Genomic DNA, 15,559 nt, shown 5'->3' with positions numbered 1-15,559 from the left:
AGAAACTGCAAAAAGGTGGGAATTTAAGGAGATGGGATCTGGATAAACTGAAAGAACCAGAGATTGTAGAGAGTTTCAGGGAGAGCATTGGGGAGTGATTGACAAGAACACGGGAAACGAAAACAGTAAAAGAAGAATGAGTAGCTTTGAGAGACAAAATAGGAAAGGGAACAGATCACCAAGTAGGTAAAAAGATGAGGGCTAGTAGAAATCCTTGGGTAACACAAGAGATATTGAATTTAATTGATGAAAGGAGAAAATATAAAAATGCAGAAAATGAAGCTGTCAAAAGGAATACAGACGTTTCAAAAATGAGATAGGCAGGAAGTGCAAAATGGTCAAGCAGTGATGGCTGGGGGGAGCAGAATTACCAAAGGAGCTGAATGCCATGATGAACACAGAGTTATATATTTGCTTCCAAGTTTGGAAAAAAAAGTATTGGCACAAGAGTATTATAGTGAGGGAAGCTGCTTTGAAGCGAACAAAGTTGTGTTGATGAATAAATATAGCTTCTTTAAGAAAACCAAAAATGCCCGTCAGTTTTTATCACACCTTGTAGATAGTTCACCCATTCTGGGAATTGCGAATCTTGACAACTTTTGCCTGTTATTGATGACAATACTGGTGAGATATCGATCCCAGGTATTCCAACGTTTTTGGAAATTTTCTAACATTAAGTTTTAAGTTTAAATTTTTTGTGTAATTTTGCATTTGTATTGTAACCCCCAAGAAAAAGGAGTCTTAAGAGAGGAGAGCTAGACAGTCCGTTAACGGATTTTATTTTCCTCTGTATAATTACAAATTTTCCCTTAAAGCTACTGTGAAATCTTGCTTCTTGCCAAATTTCAAGACTCGAGGTCAATGGCAAGTACCCTTTAGGTTTTGATGATTGATTTTGTATCAAAACATGTGAGATAAATAGCCATATCTTTCGATTGCATTGCCTTAGAACAGTGGTCGTCAAACATTTTTGCTGAAGGGCCAATAGTGACAGTGTAAAACATTCCACCTCTCATTTCTATTAGCCCTGCTGTCACCATGCTAGACACCACTCTGCTGCTGACTTAAGTTCACGGCGAAATTCACCAACGTCCCTTACAATTAAGCACATTTTAAACTATTACCATCCCTGCAGGTATTTTTGTTCATTACTCAACAAGAAAAATAAACTCTCAAGAAGTTCCTAATGTTAGTTACTGCTTTCGGAATCTGCTATTAGTTGCTAGAAGCATATTATAAAATACGGCAGAGAATCGTGGGCCGCACGAACATTTGATTCGGGCCACATTTGGTCTGCGTGCCGCAGTTTGATGTCCGCTGCCTTGGAAGCTTAAATTTTGTACACTGCCACGGGACTGTAGAACTTAGTATATGACATACATTTCAACTTGTTAAGTGTACCCTTCCTGAGAAAAGAGTTCTCAAGTCCGAGGGGCAGATGTACCCACAGTTGGACAACACAGTGATTGTATAAGGGTCCCAGTTTCACCCATTGAGATACAGAACACTAAAAAGTAAGTAAACTGTTTATTATTTCAAAAGTAATGTCCATATCTTGTGATACATTTATTCTACTGAGAGGTAAACGGACATTGCCTTCGTGAAGAAAATACTTGCAATTGCCGAGAGAACCATGATTGCACCCAGGCATGCTCCTCTTCATTCAGTGAGAAATTGACAGCCACAAATATCTTTCATCAGGGCTCCAAAAATATGGAATCAATGTCAGGAGAGACTGGGACTGCGTGGAGGATGTGGTTTCAGTTACCTGAGACTGCAGTGCAGCTGCACGCACGCATGGGGTGTGTGTGTGTGTGTGTGTGTGTGTGTGTGTGTGTGTGTGGTAGAATCTTTCATTTTTTAAAAGTCTCAGGTTCATATCCAAGTGTTTAATGTTGATTCATTCTTGTGTAGGCGTCAGCATGGTTACTTACGCTTTCATTACTCTTAGATGTATAAATTTTAAATTCTCGTCTTCGTTGATTTGATACTAAGAAAGTTTTCTTGCATTTGCCAGGTTTCTGGAACGATACTTCGCATCACAGCCCACAGAATTGCGGTTTGCTGTTCGCTTTGCCTTCAACCGATATCCTCTCGTGGTAATGCATCGTGCTATTGATTACTGTGAGAGAGATAAGTTACTAGATGTTGTTGTGTTTCCACGTGCTCCTAAGAAGAGATTGCAAACTTTCCTTAATGGCAGGCTCAATTCAATCAGGTATAAGGTTTAACAGCTTACATTGAAGTATATTCACATCTTTTAAATATTGTTAAAAAGCACATTAATTGTATTTTAAATTATTATTATTATTATTATTATTATTATTAGTAGTAGTAGTAGTAGTAGTAGTAGTAGTAGTAGTAGTAATTCATGTTAATAAAATCATAACAAAGCTGTGCTCAAACTAAAGGTTGGTGTGCTGACCACATTGTTTTACTAGGCATGTTCCTATTGGAAAAGGTATGTAGCTGTCTTCCTATGACCCTCCATCTGACTTATCCCACCAGTTACAGGGGTATCTACAGTTTAATGTAGACTCTAAACCATTGGACATATTAGCATCTTCACATCGACAAATTGTACTAGAGGTGAAAGAAGTAGATGTAAGAGGAAATCGTGCAGCTGACTTGGATCAGATCCAGGACCTGTGGATTTATTACAATGAAGTTATATAAGTAAATATTTACTAATACTACTAATTTACAGAAACTAGATATATAGAAAGCGTCAGGAGCGTGTAGATGTGTGTTGACAGAGCAATTAAACTATCTGGCTATTAAAGAGTGTGAAGTGGTGGAAGTTATGTCCACTATCATCAGATTTTATTTTATAAGAGAACAAGACTGGCAGAAATATATTCTTAGTTGGCTTTGTAGAGATATTTGGGAAGAAATTGGCTACAATAGGAAGAAAAATTGTCCTTCGACAACTCTCCTTTCACAAACATTGACAGAACATTTACATGTAATGTTTCCAAGAAGGTTTCACAGTTAAAACTAAATGCATCTCATTAATGCACACTGTTTCCAGGGCAACAACACAAAAACACATTCCGTCAGTCATAAAAATTACTGTAAAAATAAAAATACTTTTATCTTCCCCTTTCGTTTGACTGGAAACTAAATACCTAATTTGGCTGAACTAAAGAGAATATATGTTTTTCATGTTAAAATTGTCAGTTTTATGTGTAATTACTTTGCTAAAAAAGTTTTGTTTATTTCTACAAAATACTTGTTTTTCCTCATTTAAATGTTGCAACAAGTAAATTCTTGACTGTAGTGGTTCTATGTAAAAACAACAAACCAAGGATTCTTTCAGAGCTAGGAATAACATGCAAACAGGGCACTGTTAGAAAAAGAACTGTATTAGAGCAGCAAATGGGCTGTGATCAGTTGCTCTGTCATCACTCAGTACATAATATGATGATGATCAATTCTGCTTTCTGTGTTGTAATGATGAAAGTCTTTTTCATTATGTTATGTTCTGCATTTCCTTCTGCAAACAGTCTTTTTACATACATAGAATTCCCAGTTAATAAATTACACGCAATAAAATGTCTACTATCGTTCTGGCATTTACCTGTATGGACAGTTATTATCCTCCAGAGACGAAATACATCATCCATATAGCCTGCAGGTGCCACATCTAAATAGGGGCCCTCTCACAGACATTCACAACCATGTGATTTCGGACAAGCCACGCAATTGTGGAAACAAGAATCTCCATGTGAACACGATGTCATTTAAGAGGCAGGTATGTAGTTACGCCACCATTCTGATAAACCCTCTAGTTGCCTGCCATCGTATTCATACATACACTCATGGCATGTGGCATTGTCACACATGCTGTTGTGTGCTGTCACAGACTCTTCTATCAGTTGTCTACAGTACGTGACGGGATTGTTTCGAACTCTCTTGCAGATTCCTGGCAGTAACTCACAGTATGTAACACGGCATGGCGAATTCCTGTTGCTGGACAAAGGACGTTTTACAGAATTTATAAATATGTACAAAGAGTGACAGTTCTTGTTGAAAGTGAGTTTCAAAAACTGTATAAATAAGAATTTAAAGACTGAAGCTTAAGATAAATTGGTTACATTTTACATACCAATTTCCTTGAAGTAAACCATGGCTTTGCTACCAAAAAATGAAGCTTTGTGGAGATCATTTAAAGAGGATTGAAGAAAGTTTGCGATAATAAGTGTAGTGGCAGGTCTTTTGATTATGTTTGTGTACAAAATTTTTGGTACTATGATTTGCTTTTATTCATTGTTGATCGAAATCTGCCAAGGTTTGCTGAAAACTGTGACCACACAGACTGATTTGTGTGACAGTAATACGTATAAACTCAGTCGGTTACAAGCACCATCCCATGGTTCAACCCCTTTTTCTTCTTCATTTCCTCTTACATCTGTAGGATCTCACACTTGTGTTGCAGATTGAGGCACTACTTCCCTTCACACATTTTATGGCCAATATTGTAATTGTATGACCCTCAAACTAGTAACAGTGACGAGTCTTTTTTTTCTCTTTTTCAAGCAATGACATTACTAAAAAAAATTACTTTGATGTCTACGTGAGTTTTCTTCCCTGCAATTTTCATAAATTTCGTAAATAAAAAATATTAATATACAATAACAAATACTTTTAAATGTTCACCTTCTTCTCATAAAGTGCTACGCATGTCTCCGGATTATATTAGGCAGCAGCAGTGTGAAAAGTCCTGTGTACAGTTTTTAAATCATTGAAGGAGTGACCTGAATCTGAGAGTAGCAGTAAGATGTTCCTCTGCAGAAATGCTCTTCCTCAACACTGTCTCTTCCAACTGGTTTTGTCCTTGAGGATGTCTTGCAATAAGTCATTGTCAAATACTTTCAGTAGTCATGTGGGTAATTGTCTTCCAGCTCGTAATCAAACAAATATGATTTGACAGTAATTCCCCTTCAGAACCTAAGTACCACATTTTTTCCCATGTTCATAGCTGCAACACTTGCTGCTATAGTAGTGGTCATAAGACTTGCTAGATTTGTTTTGGCAAATAAATAATTGATGCAGCCAAGGTATTTGACACACACACACACACACACACACACACACACACACACACACACTGTGCAAAATCTTAAAACTGACAAAATTCCACATGCCCTGCTTGTGCGCATACCTGCGTGCATGAGCCCACGGCAGTCCTGAATGCTGACTTGCATGTGGGTAAGACCGTGCCCTGAAAGTTCACTCTATGCCCCCTTGCACCACAGTTCTACTTGCGTTCAATTGTGTGCGCAGATGCAACCCAATCAGTGCGCTGTTAAAACTGTACATATGAGGGCCCCCAATCTAATCTCATATTGCAGATATGGAGGATTAATCCAAGGTAGATTTGTTTTGGGACAGTAGTTCTTACAATTGGGGGATGTTTTAACAAGTATATGTTGCAACTAATCTTTTTTACAATTGGACCAAGAAAGTATACCCGAGGAACGCTTATTTTCTGTTTTCTGCATGTGAGAGATCTCTCTTATTGTTTTTCCTTTGTTAATATTTTGTTTCTATTTTCTCCATCCTATTTCTCAAGAACAAGATGAACCAATTTAATGCAGTAATTCTGACACTGTGTGATAGGAGCTGCCCCAAAAGTACTTTTGTGGTCCTGAATATGAAAAACTTAAATTTGAAAAATTCCAATGGCATTTTGTTTTTTGTACACTGTTTTTAGGGCATTTTATAGAAAATGTAACTGGCACTAGTCGTCAGTTTATTTACCTAAAGCTACACAGGGTAACACAGGATTTTCTTTTGTGTAAAAATTTCATTTATCGGTTGTATGCCACTTTCCTACGATTTTGCCAAACCCTGATAATAAGGCGATTGATCTATAATTTTCTACATTGGTTTTGTCTCCCTTCTGGAAAGGCCCCACTTTGACAACTTTTAGACATTCAGGAAATGTACCTGTCAAAAAAAAGTGTTTCTTCTATTTGCAAGAGGTACCAAAATGTTTGTTTCGCATTGCTTTGTGATGTAATCGGGAATAACATTAATTCCTGCACATGTTTCTTTGAAAGTTCATGATGGAGTACATAGCATTCAGTGATACAAAGGTGCAATTGACCTGTGCTATACTCCAGCCCATAAATCAGATTCTGTTGATGTGAAGTGAGCAGATATTCCTATGATCAGTAGATAATGATGATACAAAAAAATTCCTCCATTCAGTCAAAAATTATGTTCAAAATTTTTTTCAATGTATTGTACATAGACATAATCAATAATTAAAACACTCCACAAAATTATCCAAAAAATTGTAAAGTACTGTTTTTTTCCATTATTTATGTTACTGCCACAAAATTGAATTAATACAATATATGGTTACTTACAGTTAACTACTGATCAAAAATTTCCAAATTTTGACAATTACAGAACACATGATATCAACATTGTTTTGTAAGTCTATTTTGTAATAAATAGATATCTGAAAAATTAAAGCAATATAGGGAAACCCAAAGTTAATTTAGTGAAGACCGTATTTTTCTTTAGTAACATTAATCACAAAAATTACAGGAAAATTTCCTGATGGTCTCAACAATAAATATTCATTTGCGTAGTTTTGTTTTCATGTTGGTAAATCTGCTAACATTATTTAAAGCTCAAAAGTTAATTTTAGTTTAAGTTAACAGACTTCAAAAATACAATAAAAATAATCTCACTCTAAACCAAATTATGAAAATATCATACTATGGTTTTCATCTACCGCCCCACTACTTCCCCTCCTCTCTCAATAGCGGGATTGCCAGCCAATCACTCTAATTCATTGTTGACTGCTGCCCACCAGTGACAGCAGTGGGAGTTATCAAAGTCTTTCTCCATTTCAAGTTGTTGCAATACTATCTATTTCATCTGAAACTATTTCCAAATGTAGATTGAAGAGAGACAAGTGTCCATGGATATAGCTGTGTGATAAGACAGACAGATTCCAGTAGTACCATTTACCAATTCTTTTGCAATTTAATTGGACTGTAATTCTGTACAGGATGCAGCACTGATACATCACCGATTTCAGCACTCTTGTGTCAAACCTCTGCTGCTTCAGTTGAAAATTATTAAAGCATGAGAGCTCTTTACAGTACTGGCTGTGGTGATCTTAGCACTCTGTGTCACTCAGGAAATGGATGTAAATGCAGTCTTCAGTTGTAAAAATGATGGCATAAATGCCAATGGAACTATCTGTATTGATTTTCTAGCACCAAATTTGACTGTGATCTCAGCTAGTTACATAGAGACCAAGTTGTTGCCATGTGCCTTGGGAGCATTTGAGGGAAGAGAGAGAATGTTTTGTTGCAACAGGTCAACGATACACTACACACTCCGTGTGTGGACATGGAAGGGCTTAGAAGGCCACAGCTTCCATCAGTACTGTATCTGGCACACAGTCCAGATCTGGTGCCATGTGGTTCAGTTTGTTGTTAAAAGGTAGGTAGTTATGAATGGGCATCATAATGTCACCTGTAAAGGAATCCAGATGAAGGCGAGAGCCTGGTTGTTGAAACAGAAGGTGGAATTCTTCCGAGATGGCTGTGTGAAACTTGTTTCATATTGGCTAAAGTGTATTCATTTATTTGGTGAGCACGTAAAAACAAAAGCCTATGTTCCCAGAATGAAATTTTCGCACTGCAGCGGAGTGTGTTCTAATATGAAACTTCCTGGCAGATTAAAATTGTGTGCTGGATCGAGTCTTGGTTCGGCACACAGTTTTAATCTGCCAGGAAGTTTGAAAAGAGTATGTTATTTCTGATGAAATTTTGTGGAAAGTTTTCATGATTGATTTACCAAAAAATTCTTAGCCTCTTTCTTGTGCTATCTATGGAGGCATTACGCATCATCCAACACTTGTTGATTGGCACTCTGTACTCTATAATGGCCTCATATATCATAATTTCTAATCATAATTTGCTGTCCATTAGTTTCTACAACAGACAACTGGTGAACAATCCGGCACAAAAACAGGCTGTGGTAAGCATTCTACAAGGATCATCACGGCCTGCTCCGTACATCATCTATGGACCTCCAGGGACAGGAAAAACAGCAACATTAGTAGAAGCTATTCTACAGGTTAGTTTAGATCCTTAAATTTCTTTTTTAATTATGCTCTGGATGTAAATGTTTGATAGATTTTGTAGAAAGTTTGCTACACTCTAAATCTGTCTAATACTGAATTTATAAGTTATTTATAAATAAAAACACGTCTGTAACACAATATTTATTTCTTACCATATGCAGTTTAATTTACATTGTTATTTATTAGAGTAAAATTCATAACAAGGGTTGAAGATGATAGTGTAACAGTCATTAACATCTTATTCTTAAACCTGACTAATTCAGTGAATTGATGTGAAAACAATAATAAATGGTTTATCTGACCATGTTGGTAAAAGTGGAACAATAAAACATTGAGCAGCTAAGACAGTGTCACAAAGGCAAAAATAATGTGTAACAGCAGAATAAACATTGGCTCGATCAGAGTGTGTATTGATAAATCAAGGGAAGGATGCTGGGGAGACATATAGAATGCAAACAGTGGTAGTGACATCTTTCACTCTTCAATTCCAACAGGCTCCCAACTCTTTTGAGAGTAAGTGTATGGTGAATGTGGGGCATCGAGCCATTACAGCTTGTCTCCTTCTTCTGTGCTGAAGTTTGCTTCCTTATCTCTTTTCTCTGACTTATTCTGCAGGAGAGAGTCGCTGCTAAAAACCTAATTCACTTCCAGCATGTCGATTCTGACTTCCCTCACTTGTTTCCTTATTTTACACCACTTGTTTCAGTTAATTTATGTTTGGTCCTCTCCCCCCTCCTCTCACCCCTCCCCTGCCCATTTGGTGAGACCCTTTCCTCGCAGATATTTTGATGGTGGGAAGAGTCTGTACTCGTATTCCAGAGAAAGAAACGTTTTCCAGTGTACATTTGACATAATGGCGATGAAATGGAGACTACTGAAGAAGAAAGTAGAAAGATCAATTAAAGTAGCTGCTCAGTAATATGAAAAGGATAAATTGCTATTAACCAAATAGAGGAGGCAGTGAGTCACAGACACACACAATGAAGAGAGTTTTAAATTTTTAGCTTTTGGGCAAAAAAAGTCATTTTTCAGGAGCAGAAAAAGAAGAATCTCTCTCTCTCTCTCTCTCTCTCTCTCTCTCTCTCTCTCTCTCTTAGTTAGTTAACGCTTTAGTTTACTTACCTTTGAATTGTAAGAGATCCATACTATATCGCCATTTACAATTGATCAACAAACTCATTACTGTCTTTTAATGGTAAGAAGTGTTAAGTGAGTTCTAAGTCTCAATTTTTCTAATTTTCATTCAAAATTTGAGGCATTTGTTCAACACATAAATTGCACAATGTACATTTCACGTGGTTTACGTGTTTGTTACTATGAATCCGTTTCATGATCTGTACAGCACATGAAGACTGATGAATTGCAGTTAATAATATGTTTGATTTGGGAATGTGAGGCAGTGTTGTGCATTGTTTGCATGTTGTTGTGACTCTTGTGGAACACCACATAATAAATAATAGTGAACTCGCATGGAAACACATAGCGTGAAACGACATTATTTCACCTATATAACATTCAAACATGAAAAGAGTGTAAGGTTTTAAACTTCTTGACAATGTTTTCAGGTTCTTTATTATAACAGGTGATTTTTAAGGTACTGTGGAACCTTCTTGGACAACTTACTGTAACACAGGTTCTGCATGAAACTTCGATACTCAAAACTAGTTGCAGAAAGACATATAAAGTAAATTTAGTTACTGAGGGATAAAAATGAGTTTTTCAGGGAAGATTGTAGTTAAGCTAATCATACAGGTACTCCTAAACCATCTGAAACCAAACCACAATTGTAATTAAATGTATATAGACCTTCCAGTTTAAGGTACACTGCCAGGGAGTTTTAAAAATATAAATTGTCAACCGTAAAATCTTGCTCAGAAGACTGTCTTGTACTGAATCATGGTGTTAAGTTGTCAGTAGTGATGTTTGATTTCAGTTATTAATTTTCCAACAAATTTGAACCAAGATGATAGAATGCTAATATAAAGATGTTCAAAGTAAGCATTTATTTTAACCTTTTAAGTACACCTGCTGATTTTGGTACTGTCACGTGTGAGGTCTGGAAGTATCCCAACAGAGTTTAGGTATGTTTATAAATAATTGTTGGAAATATGTTGCATATTTACATAATAAAAGACAACATATTTATTATTTAAATCTTTTATTGTGCTTATAATAATAATCAGTCTTAACAGAAATTTTAAATCATTTACAAAAACATTTGTTTTTTATTTTTATAGCTCAGATAAAATAAAATGAAAATCAACTCAAAAATTAACTTCTAATTAAACTCTTTCTTAATAACAGAATATGGACATAAAATGAAATTAAAATTTTAAATCAAAAATAACTAATACGAAAAAAATGACAGCACATTATGTGCCTACAAATAGATTCATTTTCTTTGGAGTTGCAGGACAAACAATAATTGTCTTTGAATGAGGCTTACAGATACCTTTTTTTGTAAGTTTTACATATTAGAGAGCTCTTTAACTTTTGACCTAGGGCAGATATAACACCTTCGCTCTTTAGAAACACTAAGGCCATTCACATCTGTGTCGGGCATTGATAGTTTTTTCTCTGCCAATCAACTTGCTCATTGTTTCAGGTATATCTTCGGCCAAATATGGGCTACTTTGGGGTTATTTTCTAGTCTGCTGCAAACATACGGCTTTACAAGGCTTGTTGCAATGGAAATGGGCTTTATGTAATCGTTATGGCCTTTTGTTAGGAAGTATGCAGTATAGCAGCATGGTTGTGTTTTGTCATCTTCTTGTTCTTCGTGAACATGAATAATTTGAGCATTTCAGATCTGTCAACTCCTCCTTTAGTGTGGTTGTAAAATTCTATTTTTCCATTTTCTTGGATAGTTGATTTACAGACACTGTGTGTTGCATAGAATGTAGTAAAACTACACTTTTATACTTCTTTGGAATGAATGACCCAATGGTCTTGTCTCAGCCAAATCCAAATGATGATGATTCGGTGTGTCTTCTTTTATAAGACAGAAACTCTTGATGAATTTCCCATTTGTTTTTTCATGCAGTACCCATGTTAGTCCTCAGTTCGATAATTCATCTCCTAACCCAACAGATGTAAACCTGTCTCCAGTGATGTTTTTATTAGTTCCATAAAATGGCTGTGCATGCTTAGCACATCCTGGTTTGGCACTGTGAAAGGGATACTTCTGGGTAGGCGGTTTTCCAGAGTATATAAATGCATTATATAAGTAATGAGTTTTTGCATCACAAATCACTGATTTTCAGGCCATATTTTCCTAGTTTACTTTTGATATTCATTCTGAACGAGGACTTTTCTTGAAATTTTACCAACATTTCAACACACCAATATTCTGAACAAGAATAGTTCGTGCTATGATTATTAATAAACTTTTCAATAATTTCTGGTATCAAGGTCAGTCTATCTGTAGATTTTTCTTTCTTCTCATGCATTGACCTCATCAAAGGCTACATTGAAATGAATGAATCTGTCTAGTCCCATTACACCCTGAAGAATACCTCTACCACTAAAATCAGTTGCTCGTAGTGATCTAACATCTTAATGACTTGACTTGAATATCGATGCAAACAGAAGTAATCCAAGGTAAGCTCATAACTCACAGCAATGTTATTTAGCATAATATGGCTGTAATAATGGAGTTGAATATTTGTCCTCAAGTTTCTTCTTGATATAGAGCACGATAGTCTGTCACACCATTGGTAAATAATAGCTCACAGCACTCTACACACACTGGCAACATTTCATTTTTACAAACAGCAGATCCTTCCAGTCTCCCACTCTCTTGTATAATGTTGTGCTGTCATATACGAGATGAATTTCAGGCTGATTTATGCCATTTATATCCGTTCTTACCATAAAAATAGTTTCCTGGGCTGTTTTCCTTCCTCTTCACTAGAAGGAGGTCCTTAAGTTTGCTCGACCTCCGAACCAGAAAGGTGTTCACTGTGTATGAAATCAAGATAGCTGTTGTCGACTACTACTACTACTACTACTACTTCTACTTCTTTGTATGTCTTCACTTTCTGAGTCAGTGACTACTTCTAACAATTTCAAAATGTCCTCATAACAGAGAAAGTGAGCAATTGTTATAAATGTACAGAAATAAAAGCAAATAACCATATTGGCATATTGTAAATAAATACTATGTAAAAGTGCCCGTGTGGTCTACAGAAACCCCCACAATGTAAAACAGATACTTACTGTTGCGATAGTGTGGAGCATGTCTGTAGTGTGCCAACAGTAGAAATTATAAACAAAAAGTCTCGTGGTGCCTGCTCAGGCACGCGTGAAGTTGAAGGTTAATAATCGTTTGTTAAACTAGTAGAGTTACGCGAGTTGCAGCGGTACAGTCTGTTTCTCTTACATGATAATGCTACCAAGACTGTCATCAAATGAAAATTCCTGTATACTAACACTCCTTTAATACAGTTTCACTATCAAGTCCAAATTAATTTGCAGTTTGGGATACAATATTGACATGTAAGCATAATCACCCCCAATAGCTAGCTTATGGTATACACCCTAACCTTACACCAAAAAATTAAACACGGATTGTCTGTAAACTGAATACTACTAGTTAACCCATTCCCTGTTCCACTACCTATGTGCCTCCACGCGAGTCCTAAATAATCTCATCTGGTCTTTGCAATTATGATGACTATAAGGTATATTTAGGGAACAACACTAATGCTGCCAAACCTGTGGTGGACTGGGTGTGGGGCTCAGGGAACAGAGGAGAGGAGGAAAGTAGAAAAGAATGGAAAGGCCTGTGCTGGTTGGATAGAAGGTGTGGGTAGAGCTGGAGTGGTGGCAGATAAGTGGATAAGCAACACACACACACACACACACACACACACACACACACACACACACACACACACACACACACTGTTGGAGGACAGGGACTAGCAGAGGTTGAGGCAAACTGTTTTGTGGAAACAAAGGATGTATTGCAAGGAGAGCTCCCAAATGTGCAGATGCTGTCAAGCAGTCATGGGTGATCCAGCTGTTTCTTGGCTACTGTTTGGTTGTGGTCATTCATGTGAACAGACAGCTTTTTAATTGTGACTTCTGAAATTTTCCCGCCGTATTTCTTCTACTAATAATTTCCGGGTATGCAGCTGGATCCCGTCAACATTCTGCCATGATATTTCGGCCCAGAGACGTCCGGCCATCATCAGGTGAGTTCACAACTACTGAAGAGCCCAGGTGCAGTCGCAGTATTTATGCCGAATCTCGCGCATGCGAAATGTACTGGCATTCTACAGTGCATGTGTCAGGTGTTGACAAGTGCGGCATAGCCGAGTTGTACGTGCTGCCCTCGGTGGTGATAATAAAAGATCATCTAGTCATTGAGGATCGAATGACGCTGTCGATTCCGCTGTGATTGTATAATTTTAATAACAGGATCCAGCTGAAAGCCGTTGTCACGATTTATAAGATTATAGGCAAGATGTATTTCCACTGATTCTTTGATTACAGAATCCCAAAATCCGGAAACCGGAGCTAAAATTTTTGTTCCATTGTATTTCATTGAATGCCCCAATGAAATACAGTGCTCTGCTACTGCCGATTTTGACGGTTGCCGCAGACGGGTGTGTCTTTCATGTTCCGTGCATCTTTCATGTTCTGTGCATCTTTCATGTTCTGTGCATCTTTCATGTTCTGTGCATCTTTCATGCTCTGTGCATCTTTCATGCTCTGTGCATCTTTCATGCTCTGTGCATCTTTCATGCTCTGTGCATCTTTCATGCTCTGTGCATCTTTCATGCTCTGTGCATCTTTCATGCTCTGTGCATCTTTCATGCTCTGTGCATCTTTCATGCTCTGTGCATCTTTCATGCTCTGTGCATCTTTCATGCTCTGTGCATCTTTCATGCTCTGTGCATCTTTCATGCTCTGTGCATCTTTCATGCTCTGTGCATCTTTCATGCTCTGTGCATCTTTCATGCTCTGTGCATCTTTCATGCTCTGTGCATCTTTCATGCTCTGTGCATCTTTCATGCTCTGTGCATCTTTCATGCTCTGTGCATCTTTCATGCTCTGTGCATCTTTCATGCTCTGTGCATCTTTCATGCTCTGTGCATCTTTCATGCTCTGTGCATCTTTCATGCTCTGTGCATCTTTCATGCTCTGTGCATCTTTCATGCTCTGTGCATCTTTCATGCTCTGTGCATCTTTCATGCTCTGTGCATCTTTCATGCTCTGTGCATCTTTCATGCTCTGTGCATCTTTCATGCTCTGTACACCTTTCATGGACAGTTCTTGTCGTCTGTCCAATATATGCAGAGCCACATTCACAGGGAATTCTGTAGACGCCTGCTTTCTTCAGTTGTAAATCGTCTTTAACAGATCCAACCAGGGCCCGGTTCTTTGCTGCTGGACGGAAGATAACCTTGATTTTATTTTTCTTCAGTAATCGCCCTATTTTTGATGACACATGCCCAGCGTATGGAAGGAACGCAGTTGATTTAAAGTCGTCATCAGCGTCCTCAGTGCGTTGCTTCTTGTTATGACAGTTGTTCATGGCCTTCCTTATTTGGCGTGAAGTGTAGCCATTCTCTTTAAAAACCTTCTACAAGTGTTCTAATTCTGCGTGGAGGTTTTCATCATCTGATATTACATGCACTCAATGTATTAAGGTACTGAGAACACCGGCTGTTTGTGCTTGGTGATGGCAGCTTGACACCTGGAGATACAGATCTGTGTGAGTCGGTTTCCTGGACACAGAATGTCCTAATGACCCATCATTTAAACGGCGTACTAGCATGTCTAGAAATGGTAAAGTGCCATCTTTTTCAATCTCCATCGTGAATTTGATATTCTCATGTAACGAGTTTAAGTGATGAAGGAATTTCTCCAGTTCCTGTCTGCCATAAGGCCATACAACAAAAGTATCATCTGTGTACCGCCAGAACACCGTAGGCTTTAAAACAGCAGACTCAAGTGCTTTTTCCACAAAGTCCTCCATAAAGAGATTAGCTACCACAGGGGACAAAGGGCTCCCCATGGCGACGCCATCTGTTTGTTCAAAGAATTAGTCATTGAATAAAAAGTACATTGAGGAGAGTATATGTTCAAACAAGGCCATCATTTCTGCACTGAATAAGTTACCAATAAGATGTAACGATTCCATTAAAGGCACTTTGGTAAAAAGTGAGACCACATCGAAGCTGACTAATAAATCCGAGCTGCTAAACTTAACTTCCTTCAAGCGACTGACAAAATCCTCAGAATTACGTATATGATGGCAACACTTACCCACATAAGGCTTTAGTAGTGAGGCCAGATATTTTGCTGTAGAATAGGTCGCAGCACCAATATTACTCACTATTAATCGTAGTGGGGTACCGTCCTTGTGTATCTTGGGAAGACCATAGAGTCTTGGTGGTACTGCATTGTGTGGTCTCAATCTCTTGATAACTT

General features: G+C 37.6%; 1 protein-coding gene across 1 annotated transcript in view; it reads left to right on the top strand.

The window, feature by feature from the left end:
• Positions 1 to 15,559, top strand: part of LOC126194722 (putative helicase MOV-10) — a 348,426-nt gene that overhangs the window by 254,731 nt on the left and 78,136 nt on the right. Inside the window, exons 11-12 of the mRNA XM_049932971.1 lie at positions 2,018 to 2,218; positions 7,962 to 8,109. Of these exons, the coding sequence (XP_049788928.1) occupies positions 2,018 to 2,218; positions 7,962 to 8,109 (349 nt within the window). The remainder of the gene's footprint in view (positions 1 to 2,017; positions 2,219 to 7,961; positions 8,110 to 15,559) is intronic.

Source organism: Schistocerca nitens, chromosome 7 (genome assembly GCF_023898315.1).
Source record: "Schistocerca nitens isolate TAMUIC-IGC-003100 chromosome 7, iqSchNite1.1, whole genome shotgun sequence".
Lineage (NCBI taxonomy): Eukaryota > Metazoa > Arthropoda > Insecta > Orthoptera > Acrididae > Schistocerca > Schistocerca nitens.
The sequence above is the reverse complement of the archived record's forward strand: the minus strand, read 5'-3'. Positions and strand labels throughout refer to the sequence as shown.